The sequence below is a fragment of the Cololabis saira genome, chromosome 15 (genome assembly GCF_033807715.1).
Source record: "Cololabis saira isolate AMF1-May2022 chromosome 15, fColSai1.1, whole genome shotgun sequence".
Taxonomy (NCBI): Eukaryota; Metazoa; Chordata; class Actinopteri; order Beloniformes; family Belonidae; genus Cololabis; species Cololabis saira.
Window position 1 is genome coordinate 22,144,667 of NC_084601.1, and position 19,876 is coordinate 22,164,542.

A 19,876-nucleotide genomic window follows, 5' to 3' on the forward strand; every position below is an offset into this window, starting at 1 on the left:
TTTTTTTTTTTCAATTTTTATCCCGTTTTTTTTCCCATTTTTACCACCCCGTGCTCCTACCTAAGTGACAGTCCTGGGCATTACCATCCTCTACCAACCCCGGGAGGGCCCTGCACTGAGCTCAGGTCTCCTCCTTAACCTGAGGAGTGAGCAGGCCGCATCTTTTCACCAGACAGGGTGGGGTTTCTCCGGCCGAACGTAGCGCGTGGAAGGATCACGTTATTCCGGCCGGATCCTCCCCACCCCATCTGGCGCCCCGGTTGGCCAGAGGGGGCATGTATAGCCCAGGACTGTGTGCATGTTTTTGTGAGAACACGGGGAGAACATGCAACCTCCACACAGAAAGATCCTTTCGCCAACCCCACCCAGGGTGTGGGCACTGAAGTCATGGGGGAACTAACAAGCACTTCAGCACCCACAGCGTCCCCCGGCGGGAATCGAACCCAGGACCTTCTTGTGAGACCGCTGCACTACCAGCTGCGCCACCGTGCACCGTTTTTAAACATATTTAAAGGGGAAAACATGGGACCAGTTATTCTTGTGTCCAACAAAACATTCCCTTTTTGGGCATAAACAAAAAAATACCAAAAGTTGTAATGTAATAACAAAACAAAAAAAAAAAAGAAATCGATCTTTAGACATACAAATTGATTTTTAGGAATTAATATGAGAATCCATTTAGGATCGGAAAATCTATTTTTTTTTTTTTTCAACACAGGCCTTATGTCATAGGCTTTATGCAAATAAGCGTATTCAGCACAAGGCTGTTATCCAAACAAAGGTAACATCGCTCTCTGCGTCATTTCATCGGTGGAGGTTCAGGGACGGTAAAGGAGTGTGAAAACTCTAAAACTGCAGGAAACGTAAATGTGGCAGATGTCCTGTTCTGACGGAGCAGAGGAATGCAGCTTGGAGGAAGAAGTTGTTGGTGTTTTCTCTCAGTAACTATAACCCCAAGAGAGAATATTCGCAGGTGGTTATGGTACACATAACCCATCTATTTCATCCTTTAACATAATTTATTTATACCAGGTCACATGTAAATAAATATTTTCTGCAGCCATCTGGTTGATTTAATCTACTACATCACTTTTGTGAATTTAGATAACAGCGTCATCTGATGGATGACTACTATGAATATTTCCTCACATGTTGTGTAATTAAGTAACTTAAACTAAAATGTTATCAAACAGAGTTGAAACAGAGTTGTGAGGAAAACACGTAAAGTGTTCACTCTCAATGCCGTACATCAGCACTAAATGAAGGATTTGATGAGTGAGCCGGTCTACGTACAGAGAGAAGCAGGTTGAATCTAAGTAATGAACGGCTGTATTTAGACCCATCTCCATCAGTGGCGAATCTAGAATATTTTACATGGGGGGGCAAAAATAGACCACTGTGGTCCAGCCAGGGATTTCCTAGGGAACATAAAAGATTGGACTCTGCACCAATGGATGAAGGTCATGTGGTCTGATGAGTATAGATTTACCCACTTCTATTTTCTTAAATTATTTATTATACAGGACTGTCTCAGAAAATTTGAATATTGTGATAAAGTCCTTTATTTTCTGTAATGCAATTAAAAAAAATAAAAATGTCATACATTCTGAATTCATTACAAATCAACTGAAATATTGCAAGCCTTTTATTATTTTAATATTGCTGATTATGGTTTACAGTTTAAGATTAAGATTCCCAGAATATTCACATTTTTTGAGATAGGATATTTGAGTTTTCTTAAACTGTAAGCCATGATCAGCAATATTAAAATAATAAAAGGATTGCAATATTTCAGTTGATGTATAATGAATCCAGAATGTATAACATTTGTTTTTGTAATTGCATTACAGAAAATCACAATATTAAAATTTTCTGAGACAGTCCTGTATAATAGTTTTGATAAAATTTAGATAAAACGTTTGGTTTTTTCTCCCATTATTTTTCTTATATTTCACGCACTCCTTCCAGACCAGCCCAGGATTGGTCTCAGAGCTCTGCAGGTACCGTTAACTGCAGAAGACACATTCTCATCAAAACAAGTATTATGTCCTTAAGGTCTTAATTTACAAAGCTGAAGTGATGACATGTTATTTTGTGTATTAGTTTAGCTGATGAGGTACATTTAAATCATCCCACACAGCTGTCATGGATGTGAACTCTAACTATGGTGACAAACCTGCTTCTAAACTAGACTGTAAATATGTTTATTTCTATTTTAAAAGTTGGACATTTTAACACTGAGCTCATTGGAGATTAACTCACTGTTGCATCCAGACCCTGGTGGTCAGTAGAGGGTGAACTGTGGGTCAGACACTTTACAGTGGGGGGAAAAAACAACATTGCAAATGTTTAATTAATTTAGAAAAATGTATTTAAAATGAAATATAGAGATCTGGGATGCCATAACAACAGTTTACAAACTTCAAGTTCCAAAACACTAAAAAGAAAAGGAGCGTCCGGCTCACCTCCGCCACCTCTGGGTGGACGGGTCTCCCACTCAGGAATGATATTAAGACACACAATTCTGTGGAAACACCTGAGACACGTAGCTGCCATGATTGAACCTGCGATATTGGAACATCATCATGTCCTGGACCGTCACCTGCTCAGATTCACCTGTACCTGTCATGACCATAGAAACTGAATACTGCCCTGAAAGAACAGTCATGCAGCAGCTGCCATGTTGGACGTCTCAACAGCTTATATCAAGCAAAACAAAGTCCACGTCCAACAGGAGGAGTTCCGCCTCCTCTGGGTCGAGAGGATATCTGGGAAGGTCAGAGATGGAGGTTGAGGTCCGGGCTCCCCCTCCTCTGACCCTCAGGCTGGTCAAGTTCACTTCCTGAGCGTCAGCATGGCGTTGACGTCCCATAGCAGGTTCCTCATCTGGTCCATCAGAACCTTCATCTCCTGATTCTTCTGGCGTATCTTCTGTCGTGGAACATGAGAGAATAAATATAAGATGCCAGAAATGACAACCATCTGGGATGAGATTAGGGCTGAAGCGATTCCTCGAATAATTCGAGTAATTCAATTACAAAAAATGGTCGAGGAATTTTCTCTGCCTTGAGGAATCGTTTAATTTTGCAGCTCAAAGAAGGGTATTTCACCCGGACTACGTTTAATGCGGCACAACGTGCTGACGCCACGCACGTAAAGGAAGAAGAAAGAGGCGGCGGATAGGTTTTGACATTTTCTGCCTTTTCTTTTAGTTAAAACCAAAGTGTGGGAGCATTTCAAGCTGGACACCAAGGCAACACTGTTGCATGTATCACTGTGAGACAGCGCTGATACACAACAGTACGTCCTCAATGCTGCAGCTTCTCCACCCAACACCCTGTTTACTCCGAGAGCGGAGGACCGTCACCCGAGACACGGTCAAATTAAGTTAACGTAGCGCTTATTAATGAGAATAAAGTTACGGTACCTTGCTAACATAACGTTAGCCCTGTGGAGGGCGAGGTTTCTATTAATTATGACGACTGTCGATGCGGCTAACGCATTTAATCTGTAAAAACACAGAGCTGTAGAGTGATTAGGGGGAAAAATAAAAACGTGATAAAGCTAACTGGGTAGTTGTCAATTTTAGCTCTGTAGTCATTGATGGATAAAACATCAAGTAGTTCTGGTGCCTAATGTGCTCCAATACAGCAGGTCTCAGAATGTTATTTTCAACACTGAACACTTATCAAGACTTTAACTTTAACTTAACTAGAACGTAAAATTTGCTTGACACAAATGAAAGTTCAATTGAAACACGTGGGAAAAACACCTAACCTTTTAAGTAATGTGTGTTATCAGGTGTAATGGCATTTTTAGGTTAGAAATAAGAACAATTCTTGGTAAGATCCTTAGTTTTTTGAGTGAAGGCAGTGAATTTGGTCAACTGGTGTAAGTTCAGGGTTTTTAAATGCACAGCCATGAACCTACTGTATTATATAATTTAGTCTTAGTAATGTCAATTAACATCTAACATCTTATGTATATTTATAATTGCTTTTTAACTAAATAAAAAGATGTTTTATCCGATTACTCGATTAATCAATGTAATTTTCAGTAGAATACTCGATTACTAAAATATTTGATAGCTGCAGCCGTAGATAAGATTAACCAAAACCCACCTCCAGAACCTCCTGCCTCTCCTGGTTGACAGCAGGGCTGCAGGGCTCCACTCTGACAGTAACCAGCTCCTCTCCAACAAATGGCAGCAGCTGAACACAGACCAGAACCACAATCATCTACCAGACCGGCTAGTCTGATCAAAACCGTCCCCATCAGGGACACATCAGCCGATTGGAGAAGGGCGGGAATGCCGGCTGCTCACTGACCTCCGCTGGTGCCTCCTGCACATCCGAGGTCATCTCCACACAACGCTCATACAGCAGCCGAAGCTTCCGGAAGAGCAGAGCCAGCTGCCGCAGGTGCTCCTGCAGCTTCCCGAAGCGGTCCTGGTACACAGCGTGGCTCTGGTTGACTCCGTTGGGAAGCTGGATAAAGGACAACAACGGACCGGACTCTGAGTAATGACGCTTTTACACTAGTACCTACTCAGCCCAAAAATACTTTTTCTGTATCTATTCTGCAGAGGTTCAAAGCGGCTGAGTCGGCTGTATCTGACATCATCACACTACAGGCCACGATTGGTCGGGGGGTTGGAGTCAGACGTCTGAGTCAGGAGGCGGAAATCAGTAAAAGAGCGACTCTGACGGCGGCTTCTTGTTCATTTTATTCGACCAGCAACGGCAGCGAAAAAGTCTGTTTCTGATCCAACTCTGAGGTGCAGATGCTCATAAACCTGGTGGCTGGAGAGAGAATTAAAAAGGGATGTAAACGGGCGATAAGGAACGACAAGATCTACCAGGAGCTCTGTCACTTCATAGCTGCTCGCAGCTCCCAACTGACTTTTCAGCAGCGCCGAGACGAACTAAAAAAAATTAAAAAGCATCGCCGCTTGAAGCTTCTCTCACTCTCACTTTTTAACTTGATATTGAACACAAGTCACAGACCCAGCAGCACATTTATCATCTCCTCCATGTCTTCTTCGTTTAGATCACACAATCAAATATGTCACAGCAGCTTCGCTCCAACCCTCCTACTTCGGCTGTATTGTTATGGAAAAGAAACCAGGCCGAGTTGAGTTGAGCTTAATAGAGCCGAGTAGGTACTAGTGGAAAAGTGCCATTATTTTGAGAACGCCGATCAAAACCGATAGGGGCATTATCGGCCGATACCGATCGGTTGCCGATCGCTCGGTGCATCTCTAGAAATGAATAGGTCCATGATCTTAACTATGGCCTTGGTAATTCACCTAGTCTGATACACATGTTCCTCCAGACTGAACTGGTAACTTTGTCTGTCCAAGCTTTTAGCAGATGTGCTGCTCACATCAAAAATCAAACAATATTAAAAAGGTTCAAATTCTCACGTTAAACTTCTGACATGTATGTTATTCATAAATAAAATGCTGCTTTAGTAGCTTCACAATTCCCGGGATTCTGGTTTTACTCACATTCAGACTTCGTTTCAGTATTTTAGGAGTTACTTCTTCTCCTTTCGGCTTCTCCTTCTGCATCCTCTTCTCTGACCCCAACTACCTTCATGTCCTCTTTCACTACATCTATAAACCTCCTCGTTGGTTCCTCTGGTTCTCCTGCCTCGCAATTCAAAATTTATCTCTCCTCTGGACATGTTCCAACCATTTCAGTCTGGCCTCCCTGCCTTTATCTCCGAAGCCTCTAACATGTGCTGTCCCTCTGATGTCCTCATTCCTGATCCTATCCAGTGTGGTTACTCCCAGAGAACCTCAGCATCTTCATCTCTGCTACCTCCAGCTCCGCCTCCTGTCTTTTCCTCAGTGACACTGTCTCTCTAGACCAAACAAAATCGCTGGTCTCACCACAGTTTTGTACACCTTTCCTTTCATTTTAGCAGATACTCTTTTATCACACATCACACTTTTCTCCACCCGCTCCTTCCCGCCTGCACATGTTTCTTCACCTCTTTTCCACACTCTCCATTGCTCTGAACTGTTGACCCAAAGTACTTAAAATCCTCCACCTTCTCTATCTCTCCTCCCTGTAACCTCACTCTTCCACCACTCCTGAGGACCTTTTATGACTCTGTGGTGTCGTCAGCCATCTTTCATGGTCTGCTGGAGCAGCAGCATCACTGCAGCAGAGAGGAAGAGACTGGACAAGGTGGTGAGGAAAGCCGGCTCTGTCCTGTACTGTAGTAGTACTTGCTCTCTCCTGCAGTCTCCATCCTGTGGAGGTGGTGAGGAGGATAGTGGCTAAACTGTCATCCATCATGGACAATGTCTCCTACCCCCTTCATGAGACTGTCAGAGCACTGGAGAGCTCCATCAGCGACCGGCTTCGTCACCCGCGATGTATCACTGAGGCATCGCAGATCCTTCCTCCCCGCTGCCATCAGACTCTACAAGCAGGCCTGCTCTCAGTAGTTAACGGGCAATAACACGTGCAATAATAACAATAACAAGATGTGCAATATCTGTCTGTCTATCTCACACACATTCTACCTGCTTTTTTGCACTGTTTTGTGTCTTTCGCACTACTTTATTTCCATTGCAATGTACTGTATATACTGTTTATGTTCTGTAATTATATATTTTTTTACCCCTCCCCTGCATGTGTGTGTTAAGTGTACTGCTGCTGAACAATGCGAGTTACCCCATTGAGGGAGAAATAAAGGATTATCTTATCTTCTTCTCATTCACACACATATATGAATTGAATAAATTAATGTTGTTGCTTTACATGAATACATTTAGTTTTTTTACTTAATTTGCATTTGTTCAAAAAACAAGACATTGTGCATTTTTTCCAAGCAGTATTTTTTCAAGCAGTATTTGCTCGGGGGGTATTGCACAGCTAGTGGTAGTGGGTGAGGGCTAGTGGTAGAAAGTAGGGTGAACATTGGGATTGGCCCAAAGACTAGTCTTTGTATAAAACTACTTAATTTTTAGTATGTGCAAAATTCATTTGCAAGTAAAGTCAACTTAATTTTGATAAATAAAGTAAACTTATCACAATTAAGTTGACTGTACTTGCAAAATGTATTATTTACATACAAAAAAAATTAAGTACTGTATACAAAGACTAGTCTTTCTTGATCTACAAATTAATCTCATGCAAAAAGTTGACTTATTTCTTTTAAGTAGACCAAGCTCAATATTTGCATCAGTGATACCTGCGTGGCGCGGGCGATCTGAAAGATCTCCATGGTGCGGGTGACGATGTCCTGCACGGTCTCCTGCCCGATCCTGCACAGGAACACCGGGGAGATCTCCCGCAGGGCGCCCTGCGGCGGGACCGCAACCGGGGCCGGGGCCGCGGCGGCCAAGCCCGGCTTCGGGGGGAGCGGGGCGGCCATCGGAGAGAGAGGGAGAGAGGGGGCAGGAGCAAGGCAGCAACAGCCGGGTGACGTCGCCGACAACCCAGAGCGCGGCAGGTGACGTAATCACCTTACAAAACCCCAAGAAGAAGCCGCAGCTTTGAGGGGATGAAGCTTCTTCTCGACAAGCAGCCGCGCCTCACCAACACCGACGGCTTCTTTCTGGTCCTCTGGCTCCGGAAACGATTGCTCTGCAGAAAACACTGCGATAAAACGTGTCTTTCTTTGTTACCTCAAGCCAAACACGACCGACACGCTTCCGCTCGTTTCTATCACAAAGCTTGCCGCCTTCTCGTTGCGTCACTTCCGGGACCGGGGGGAGCAGTTAGTGTTTTCCGCCACTAGATGGAGACAGAAACGAGAGAAGTTTGTTTGATATCCATCTGGCTCCGATACCTGATATCAGACTATATATATCATATAATCCAGTGGTCCTCAACCTTTTTTCAGTGATGTACCCCCTGTGAAATATTTTTTCAGCCAAGTATCCCCTAACCAGTGCAAAGCACTGTTGGTTGTTAAAAAAAGACCTAAAACAGAGCACTGTGCCATCAGTAACTGATTTATTAAACATAAAAATATTGCTGCTACGCTTCAACCACGACTCCATCGTTGGTCCAAGTGATTGACAGGTGAAGCCAGGTGATTGACAGGTTAGGTGGAGCCAGCCTGGTGTGGGGGATACTCTGGGGTTTTAGGATAATAAGTTGAATAGCCTACTCCTGAAGATAAAATTCATTTTATGAATTTAGACTTATATTTTCCTCAATTATTTATGAAATATTTATTTTTAAAGTATTTTTGCATGGATGCTACTTTTTAAATATAGGCTATGTATATTTTAAAATCTCACGTACCCCCTGGAGTGCCTTCACGTACCCCCAGGGGAACGCGTACCCCCATTTGAGAACCACTGCTATAATCTTATAATGTGTTTTAATAAATTAATATAATAGTACAACATACAGTACATGTTTTGTATTTCTCTTACTTTTTTCTTTTCTTTTTTTTTGACCGCTATATTTTTTTATTTATTTTTTTAACCTTTATTTAACCAGGTAGTAGCCCATTGAGATCAAGGATCTCTTTCACAAGGGTGACCTGGCCAGGAAGGCAGCAGCGCACGTCAAAACAAATAAAATAACAAGGTTAAAAGACAGAATACAAAACAATACCAGAGGAACAAAGTAAAAATAAAATGATAAAAACACTTCTTATAAAGTGCAGATGCATAGGAGGTCACAGCCAGTTAACAGTAGGTAATCACATCAACCATATAAAGTGCAGATGTTGAGAAAGACATAACTACCATCAGGTACAGAGACACTGTCCAATGCTCTAGGTCCTTCAAGACCAAACCAAAGGCATTGAAGGATATCAGGTCCGTCAGTTTAAAGTCTTTCTGAAAGGTGTTCCAAGCAAAGGGGGCAGCGAATTTAAAAGCTCTTTTTCCCAGCTCAGTGCAAACACGCGGAATAATGAAGTGCAAAGCATCATGTGAGCGTAGGCCATAATGGCTTTGGCTTCTATGGAGATATGTACATAGGTAAGCAGGGACCAATCCGAGAAGGGTTTTATATATTATATTATATTATATTATATATTATTATTATATTATATTTATATATTATGCGGAAGAGACTCCGAGGCGTGAGCAATATTTTTGTTTTCCTCGTGGGATTATTTTTTTTCCACTGCAGCTACAAATAGAGTTAATATTTTTTCCTCAACAAACTAGTTTTATCTGAAGATTGGGGTTAATCGCACCGCAGAGAGCTGGCCAGCAACTGCGTTTAGCTCGAGAAGTATTGATTCACCTTCTAATGAAAGTAAGGAAGTACAGTCTATTTCAGTGAAAAAGTAAAAGTTATTTTTTGTCATCAATGAAAAACACATCTTTCGATAACGAGGTAAAACAAAAAATATTACACCCAAAAAATAAATAGACTGATTTAGTTTGCTACAGTTAAAAATAATCCAGACTGAACTGACCAGAAGTCCCAAGGCATTGCTGAAGTTGTAAAACAACTTCCATAAAATGATAATTGTTTACAAAAATATGTACCGGTACATGTTGTACAGCTGTTTATGCAGAAGAATCAGGTGCGTTCAAGTTTTTTTCCTTCCTTTTTTTACCTGCCAGTGTTATGTTATGTTTATGTAATAATTGCTCGGGGATCATCTTCTGTGTAATAGACGCTATACTGTATACATAGATTTAATTGAATTGAATTGATAGATAAGCTAATAAGAACAACTGAAAATACACTTAAACATTACAGTATGGGTTTTTTTCAGATTACAGAGCAAATTCTTGTACACCAGAAGTTTGTGGATTTTAAGTTTGTACAGGCCACACAGCATTAGTAGTCAGGGGGCAAACCCTAAGATTGATAACTATGCTCACGCTTCTGGGTAAAGTTTGACAACCTTATTTCTTTGTTAGAAGGAACCCCTAGGAGGAATAATAGGGGTGTTGTCATCTTGGATTTTTTTGCTGATGACCACTGGAGGCGCTGTAACATTCAAATACTCAATTCATGCATATGGTCACAATAATGGTCAAAATGTACAGTTTATATGCAAAATCTTCAATGTTCAAGATTTTATATTTAGGGAAATGGATAAAACATTAATTGATTTTTTTTTTAACTGTATTGCTATATTTTGTCCAATATTGGTTAAATAATATGACTTTTTTATAGGCGTTTTGAACGCACACATAATAAGCATCTTTTTTTTTGCATTCTAACTAGTAATGGGATGTTATGCTAATTGAAGCAGCTAGGTAGCTAGGCAAGCTAGCAAGGCAAGCTAGCTAGAGCTCTGCTTTTCAGGGCTTCACTTTCTGGCTTGACTGAACGGAATGATGCCAATGATTAATTCTCCAGCGCATGACTATGATACACTTTGGACAGTATTAAAAAACTGCCATAACATGACCGACAACCTAGGCCAAAAGTACACAGTCATAACATTTGATGAGCAGCTTTATTGTAAAGCAAAGATGCTTCAGTGGCACCATCAAAAGGAGTGTGAGAACATGGAGATCCTCTTGGGTGGCTTTGACGTGCAAATGAACTTTGCAAAGGTCATTGGCCATCATGTTGCTGATTCAGGGCTGAGAGACATCCTTGAGGAAAGCGGTGTGTTTGGGAAGAACACAGCAGATAATTTCATGATGGGAAAGGGATGGAACCGCATAGCCCGTGCACACAAACTTGTCTTTGAACCACTTTAGAAGATCTTGTGGCCGGGGCTTCCGGTTGTGACATGTAGGGAGAGGACGCACGAGCGAAGGCTCCCGGTTAATTTTCTATTACCTTCCTTTTTGAACCATTTTTTATCTTGAATCTCGACGTAATTTACAAGGTAAAATCAATCTGACCACTTTGTCCCAGAGATGAGCAAGCCAAAGCAAGCAAATTCAGCTATTAACTCGCAAACCCCGTCCACACGTGCGGCGGGTAAGCTAGCAGCCTTCGCAGCTAAAGATCCTCCGACAGCGGCTGGAGCCAGCGCTGCTGCACCTGCACCTGCAGCCGCGGCTGCGGTGTTAACTATGGACCAACTGTCTGCTGAGTTCGCTAAACAGAGAACATCACTCAAGGAGGACGTTTCTACTCTGATTCAAGATGCTGTTAGACCAATACAAGCTTCTCTGGACTCACTACAGTCAACAGTGTCCTCGTTCCAGAGCCGTCTTACCTCCGTCGAGTCTGTAGCCGGGGACAACTTTGAGCGGCTAACAGCGGCAGAGTCCGACATCAAACTGCTGCAGAGCCAGAACCAGGCTCTCCTGGACCGGTGCGACGACCTGGAGAACCGCTCACGGAGAGCTAATCTCCGCATACTGAACATCCCTGAAGGCAGTGAAGTCAGCAAAGATCCCGTAAAGTTCATGTCAGAAGTTCTGATGGACATGATGGGTCCTGATGTTTTTTCCTCCCCGCCTGAACTGGAGCGAGCCCACCGGACCCCGACCTTCAGAGCCGCGCAGAGATCTTCCCCCCGCCCGTTCCTGGTCTGCTTCTCCAGGTTCCAGCAGAAAGAAGCCGCGCTGCGTTGGGCCAGGAATCATGAGCTCAAATACCAGGGTGCCACCGTGAGGATTTATCAGGATGTCAGCGCAGCTCTGGCCAAGAAGAGAGCCGCGTTTAACAGCGTGAAGCAGGCTCTGTATCAGAGGGATGTCCGTTTCCACCTGCTCTACCCGGCCCGGCTGCGAGTGATGTGCGGGGACGACGTGTTTACCTTCGACTCCTCTGATGAAGCTCAGAAGTTTTTCGACCGGAGGTTCGGTAAAAAATAAGACTGAATATCACGGCTTGGGCTGCGTTGCCTGGCAACGGTTCATCACCTGATCTGGACGGCGGCCGTGCCCGTCTCTCTGACATACTGTCAACCCGCGGCTGGCGGACCCGAGGTATGGACAGTTATGGTATGGGTGGACTGATCAATATGATGCTGTATCATTGAAAAAGGAAAGAAAAATACTTAAATATTGTTTTCTTTTTTTTTTTATTTATTTATTTTTTTTCTTTTTAATTTTTTACTGTGATGTTGAGGTTGCATGCGTTTTCATATGCGCTCACATTTACTTTTGATAGTTGCTGTACTGCTCAACCATCTCTTTTGTTTATATTGTGGTGTTAAGTGGTTTATTATATAGTTTATTATAGAAACTGGGAGCCTCGCAAGGCAGAGGTAGTAAGGAAATGTTATACCAGAAGTTGTTTGGAATAGTGTTTAGCCTGCAGCTTGCCTCAGAGAGAGTGACAGGTATAGGCTTAGTTTTAGTTTTGTTTTTGTTCTTAGATAGGGTTGGGAAAAGGGACACCGCCACATTCTTGAAACATATACTTATCTCTTTAAGAGAAGAAAAGGACCAAACTGTGCACTTAAACATGATCACGGCTGTACTTTTACATTACTTACCTTTCTGTTCAGTTTATTTTCTTTAATTAAACATGGTAAATGACATTAATGCAAGGGTGGCTGCTATGCGATTCATTAGTTGGAATGTGAAGGGTTTAAACGGGCCTGTTAAAAGAGCCAGGGTATTCAATCACCTTAAGTATTTAAAGTGTGATATTGCATTTCTCCAGGAAACCCATCTACAGATAAAGGATCAGGTCAGACTTAAAAAAGGATGGGTGGGGAATATATTCCATTCCAACCTTAATTCTAAAACTTGTGGGACAGCCATATTGATGCATAAAAAAATTCAGTTTAATGCAACCACTGTTATCTCGGATCCACGGGGGCGATTTGTGATGGTATCAGGACTCCTCCACCATAAGCCTGTGGTTCTAGTTAATATTTATGCCCCGAACTGGGATGATGATAAATTCATGAGTAAAATCATGTCATTAATTCCAGATTTGAACTCACGACAACTGATTTTTGGTGGAGATTTAAATTGTGTGATAAACCCAGCGCTTGATCGCTCCAATTCTACCTCTACGAATATTTCTAAAAAAGCCAAGCTATTATCAGCGTTTATGGACCAAATAGGAGGTGTTGACCCCTGGCGTTTTTTATTCCCACAGAGCAAATCATTTTCTTTCTTTTCCAATGTACATCACTCGTATAGTAGAATAGATTATTTTTTCATTGACCGGAACCTTCTATCATTTGTTAAAAAAGTTGAATATTCATCTATAGTAGAGTCAGATCATGCCCCTGTATTATTAGACCTTGCATTTCCTCCTTATCAATTTGAACAGTCCTCCTGGAAATTAGACAGACACCTCCTGACTGATGAGAGCTTTTGCCAAATTATATCGCAAAAAATAGATGATTTCATTGAATTCAACCAAAAGGATGACATTTCTCCTTCTCTCCTGTGGGAGACACTAAAAGCAGTACTCAGGGGTGAGATAATATCATATTCGGCTAAAATAAATAAGAATAACAGACTAAAACAAGAGGAGCTTATTAAGGCAATATCTATGGTTGATGCTCAGTACTCTGTCTCTCCCTCCCCTGAGATCTACAAAAGGAAGCTGGACCTTCAAATGCAATATAATTTGCTATCTGCTGAAAAGACAGGACGTCTCCTTTTAAAAGCACGAGGGTATGTCTATGAACATGGCGACAAAGCTGGACGTTTACTATCACACCAACTTAAGTGCCGCTCGGCCTCTCAACAAATCCTACAGATTCGGAAGAATGATGGGGAATTAACCATTGACCCAGAAGAAATTAAAGAAACATTCACCTCATTTTATTCAATCCTGTATACATCAGAGATGACAAATGACGACTCTGACATGGAACTTTTTTTTGATAACCTTCACGCTCCTTCTGTTACAGCAATTCATAGAACCGGAACGGAGCTTCCATTGAGTCTTACAGAAATCGTGAATGCAATGAAGGCAATGCAGAACAATAAATCACCAGGCCCTGATGGGTACCCCATAGAGTTCTTTAAAAAGTTCTCTGACAAACTATCAAAACTCTTACTGGATATGTTTAATGACTCTTTGACCCGTGGCTCACTTCCGCAGACTTTGACTGAGGCATCAATCTCCCTCCTGCTAAAGCCAGGTAAAGATTCCACAGACTGCGGCTCATATCGTCCCATCTCCCTCCTAAACTGTGATGTGAAGATCCTGGCCAAAGCCCTCGCCTTACGCCTAGAAACAACAATGCAGGATGTGATATCAGCTGACCAGACCGGTTTCATTTTAGGCCGGCACTCGTTTACAAATATTCGTCGGCTGTTGAATGTTATCCACTCCCCTGCGTCCAGTGCTGTTCCTGAAGTGGTCATTGCGCTGGACGCACAGAAAGCTTTTGACAGGGTGGAATTGCGATACTTATTTACATGTTTGAAGAAATTCGGATATGGCCCTAATTTCATCTCATGGATTAAACTGTTATATACATCACCCAAAGCCTCTGTAATTACGAATGGTAAGCGCTCACAGTATTTCCAGCTATCAAGGGGGACCCGTCAGGGCTGTCCAATCAGCCCATTGCTGTTCGCTTTGGCCATAGAGCCCTTGTCTATTACACTCAAAACTTTGCCAACAATTACTGGAATCCATAGGGGGGGGAGGGAGCAAAGAGTATCTCTCTATGCGGATGATTTGTTAATTTATGCATCTGACCCTGTCTCTTGTGCTCCCCATATTATTTGTGCACTGAGGAGATTTGGTGCTTTTTCAGGGTACAAACTGAACTTAAATAAGAGTGAATGCTACCCTGTTAATGACTTGGCTCTTCACATTCAGGACGGTGTTTTACCGTTTCAAATGTCTAAAAATGGCTTTAAATACTTGGGCATTAATATTACAAGGGATATGCAGAGTCTTTATCAAAAAAACTTCAATCCGCTATTTGAGAAAGTCAAACTGGACCTGAAGAAGTGGCGTCTACTTCACCTATCCTTAGCAGGTAAAGTGAACTGCATCAAAATGAATGTGCTCCCTCGGTTTCTTTACCTGTTCCAATGTATCCCACTGTATCTTCCTAAATCTTTTTTTAAATCCATTGATAAGACTTTAATTTCATTTATATGGGACGGAAAGAATCCTAGGGTGCGGTTAGAGCTGTTACAGAGACCTAAATGTCAGGGTGGCTTAGCTCTTCCTAATTTTTGTCATTATTATTGGGCCTCTAATGTTCAAAAAATTATGCACTGGCTTCATACTCCTGACACAGACTGGTGCCGCTCTGAAGCCTCATCTTGCATTTCTTCCTCCCTCGCAGCCCTGGTTACCTCCAGCCTTCCCCTCTCTATCTCTCATTACACTAGCAATCCTGTAGTTAAAAACACTTTAAAAATCTGGGTTCAACTTAGACGGAGCTTTGGGTTTAAAAACCTTCTCCATCTAAGTCCCATTCACAACAATCACCTTTTCCCTCCAGCTAGGTTAGACTCTGGATTTGCTCTATGGCAGAGACAAGGCATTTATAATTTTAAGGATATGTACATAAATCGTGTTTTTGCAAGTTTTGATGATTTCTCACGCAAATTTGGCCTACCTCGGTCTAGCTTATTTCGTTATTTTCAAGTTCGCCATTTCGTTCAGCATCAAGACCCCAACTTTCCACATATAACATCGCCCTCTGGTTTAGATGATCTGTTGAAATCCCCGTTCAATCCTAAAAAACTAATCTCAAGAATAAGTGACAATATAACCTCCTTTAAAAACGCAACCCTAACGAAAATCAGGGCAGATTGGGAGAATGAATTAGGGGAGGACTTGCAGGAGGACACTTGGGAAAGCGCTCTATTAAGAGTTAATGACAGCACCTCCTGTGCCAAATTAAACGTAATACAGTTCAAGATCCTACATCGCATGCATTTTTCCAAAGCAAGATTGGCTAAAATATATCCTAACACAGATGCGAGGTGTGACAGGTGTCAAAACACTCCTGCTGATTTAACACACATGTTCTGGTTGTGTCCTGCCCTGGTAAATTACTGGTCCACCATCTTTAAAACGTTATCAAAAGCACTGAATATTGATCTTCAACCCGATGCTGCTATGGCCATATTTGGTACCACAAGTGTTAGACATACAACATTAAAGAAAAGCTATAGAAATATTATTGCATTTACAACGCTGCTTGCAAGAAGAAGAATACTATTGCACTGGAAGTCAAAAAATCCACCCAAAGTGTCGCTATGGTTTAGCGATCTGACACATTTCATACAGTTGGAAAAGATCAAATATACTCTCGGGGGGTCCAAGGACAAGTTTTTCTCTGTCTGGGATCCGGTGTTACTGTACATGAGCAAACTTAGAACTGTGCCCACTTAGATATCGCATAGCAGCCACCTGTATGTGTGTGTATATGTGCTTATGTGCATGTTGACTTGCTATATTCATAATTGGTCTGTTTTATTTTATTTTTTTTTTTATTTATTTTTTCATTCAATTTTACAATTCTGTTGGTTAGGTGTCCAACCTGTTCAGGGGATGGGAGGGCAGGGGTGTTAAAATATAAAAATGAGCATTGTGAACCTTTTTGTATCAGTATCCATGTGCTGTGCTATTAATGCTCAATAAATAAAATTATCAAAAAAAAGAAGATCTTGTGGCCAAGCTTTCTCCAATGGGTGGAAGACAATGAATACACAATCACCAGGGGGTGCTTGGAGCTGAGCTCATCAGAGCACATGTAAGAAATGGGGATGTTGAAACAGCTGCAGCATGGTATGAGGAGCTTTTGCTGGAAGTCGGTAAGGTTCAGAATCTCATTGCAGAGTTTGACAAGGCCAATGAAGACAAGCCAACCTTCACCTTCTGGAGACAATACATGGAGCTTGTGTCTATTCTCCTGGCATTCACACGGGCACTTAGGTGTGGAGATTGGAAGCTATACATGTCACCATTCAAGAGCATGATGTCCTGGTTCGCTGCTTATGATCACACTCATTACACAAGATGGGGTACTGTATTCATTGCAGACATGGAACATCTAGCAAACACAGCACCAGAGGTCTACCAGGGATTTCTAGATGGTGATTTTGTTGCCAAAGAAACCAAGCATAGCTTCAATGGGATGCCTTTTGACCTTCGCCTTGAACCCATCAACAAAACAGGAAAAGTTGCTGGAGGACTGGTGGGCATCACAAGAAATGAGAGTGCGAGAAATCGCTGGTCCATCACCTACAATGAACATGCTTCCCTGGCAGAGGATACAAGATCACTCTTTGGACTGACACATGAGGATGAGGATGGTGAAGATACCAATAAACACTGTCTTCCATCAAGAGTCAAACGGGATCATGATGTGATAAACTTGTTGACCAGTTCGAGAGATATCATGTCTTTCATTAACCAGCGAGTTGACATGCTCCCCCCTCTCTCAAACAAGGAGACCAGCTACTGGACCCACATATATTAAGATGTTTTCTGTTGTTTAGTGTGAATAAACACATTTTCTATGAAATTCTGTTTCAAAAACATCTATAAAAAAGTGATATTTTGGATCCAATATTGGCTAAAATATTACAATATGATTCATAAAGGCTTTTTTAGTATTGTTTTATCAATTTCCTTAGATATACAATGTTTTAATCTTGACAATTATGCATACAAATTGTACAGGTTGACCAAAACTGACCATATGCCTGAATTGAGAATTTGAATATTCTAGGGCCTCTAGTGGTAACCAGCAAAAAAATTCAAGATGACAACACCCCTAAAATTCCTTCTATAGATTTGTTCTAACAAAAAAAATAGGTTGTCAAACTTTACCCAGACATGTGAGCAAAAGTCTTAACGGAGGCTCTTTTATAAAGTTGCCCCTTGACTATAGCCCTGAATCCTTCTTGGAGCCAACAACATCAAACAGCTCTTTTCAATATGGCCACGGATGGGGAACGTCTTGCTTTTCCAAATCTACTCGATTGTTGATTTGTTGCAGATTTTCCCTCTATCATAACCGTACACTCACTTGATTTCTCTCTCTAGTTGGTGACCTCTTTCATGTGAGGTCTTCATCTGTGGAGGTTGGAAAAAGTAACTGGCCTGTTTTGATGATGAAAGTACAACATTTTGTATTTAGATATAAGGAGTAAAAGTGGTCTTCAGAAAAATAAATACTCAAGTAAAGTACAGATAACTGAAAAATCGACTTAGATACTGAAACAAAGTATTTGTACTTCGTTAGTGCCCACCTCTAAGTGCAATCATATGATGAATATAAGTACATATTTAAAAATAGATGAAAAAATAAAATGCAATATGGGCTACTTGAGCAAAAGAAAGATGTTTAACGTAATGGATAATTGCAGATTGACTGAATGCATAGACTATTCACATATTTAACAGCTGTTTATAATATTGCATTAATGAAATGAAATCAAGATGCTCTCACCGTCATGTAGATGCAACCTGGGGAGGAATAGGCACGGGAGGCTCTCCGTAGCCTACGCCGTAGCCTGACGTGCACCTCCCAAAAAATGTAACTACTCGTCGAGGCGACGCAGACCCAACGCAGAACGAGAGGGCTGTGATTGGTTTGCTTGGTAGCAACGCATTTCTGCTTCCGGTTCGTGAAGCAGTGGTGAACTTTCAGCGCTCCTTTCTTCATGTGTGTGAGACTTTTTTTGGGGGGGGGGTTCTTTGGTTTTTTGCACAATAGTTGTCCTTATCTCTTTGATTCACTGTGACCGGAAAAGACGGAAGCTAAACAAAGTATCAACTAGCGCTCTCGGGGGGTATTGCACAGTGGCGAAATGGAGTGACGGAGAAGTCCGAAGGGTTCACGACGGCGTCACGGCAACGGCGTAGGATCTGCGTTTGTCTAATGTAGAACCATAATTCAGGCTTAAGTGGAGCGCTACTAAGCAGAAGGCCCGGTCACCCATGGTGCGGAGCTTGGTGTTGGGAATCCGGAGGATTCCCGCCTATCGTGACGTCACGATAGGCGCAGATTCTGAACGGCTCGTAAAAGTCACATGACACTGGAAGGATCCTCCGGGCGGGGTGAACAGACCCTGCAGAATTTGGTTGCTTTCTTCCTTCTCTGTGTTGGCAGGGTGAGGGGAGACCACTTTATATATGTTAAAACAAGAAAAAACTTGTTTTTCATAATAGGTTCCCTTTAACACGAATATCATTAAAACTTTTTACACCAGAGGTCACCTCACAGAAAAATTAAGAAATTACAAAAGCAGTAGGGTTAGGGATTCAAATATAACCCTGTGCCCCTTATGTATGAAAATAGACCCGTTCATTGATGTTGCTCCTTTTAATGTGGTGTCCCCAATGATCCGCAAAATAGGGTAACGTTTTTTAGATAACTAGCTAATAATTACCAAGATATGTTGGTAGATAGCTGGGTAACTAACTACTAAGAAGTACTGAACACAAATATTACAACACAACTTGTCTCTAGGTGCTCCAGAGACCCAGAACAGGCCTCCTAGCAATTATTACATTGTAGGAATTACGAATTCACGAGACTAATTCCGTTTGAACAAGTGTGTCTCATTTATATCCTGCTGAAGACCAGCTGGGTGAGCAGGAAAAGAGAAAACTGGTGCTCTACAGGGATGGCTATATGAACAGATGGAGACAGCATGATCTTGTTCCAGTTTTCAAGCTAAAATACCAAGTTCAGGGACCACTCTCTCTGTGGCACTTCTGACTCAGATGCAGTTTCTTTTCCCAGTCCCAAGTGAACCCAGTAGTAGGGCAGCTAAGTTAGACATGTTTAGCTAAGGAAGGTGTGCTTAGCCAACTAAGTGCAGCCAAGCTAACTTAGCTAAGCGTAGCCATAGTGGGTTGAGTTGGAATCTCACTGGACTGAAATGAACCTGTTAACTTTCAGTGTGAAGTTGAGATGATGCTGAAAGAATTGGGGCTGTAGGCTACAATTAAAGTGGATTGGTCTGAATTGAAAGTTATTGTATGAAGGCAGAACTCTGTTGTGGGATTCGGGGAGAACAGGTAAATGCTAACAGGAGCAGAATCAGTCCTCTATCCTCCAGTAT

General features: G+C 42.0%; 1 protein-coding gene across 2 annotated transcripts; it reads right to left on the bottom strand.

Annotated features, from left to right (window-relative positions):
* Positions 1-1,909: 1,909 nt before the first annotated feature.
* Positions 1,910-7,697, bottom strand: zgc:114119 (Mediator of RNA polymerase II transcription subunit 30-like). Of its 2 annotated transcripts, none has more exons than XM_061741083.1 (4): positions 7,210-7,697; positions 4,329-4,487; positions 4,122-4,211; positions 1,910-2,928 (listed from the first exon to the last, which is right to left on the bottom strand). In XM_061741083.1, the coding sequence occupies exons 1-4, from the start codon at positions 7,390-7,392 to the stop codon at positions 2,836-2,838; spliced, it is 525 nt and encodes a 174-aa protein (XP_061597067.1). In that variant the 5' UTR covers positions 7,393-7,697; the 3' UTR covers positions 1,910-2,835. The 2 variants fall into 2 exon arrangements, with proteins under 2 accessions (XP_061597067.1, XP_061597068.1); XM_061741084.1 differs by having other exon boundaries at positions 1,913-2,931.
* Between the last annotated feature and the right edge of the window lie 12,179 nt (positions 7,698-19,876).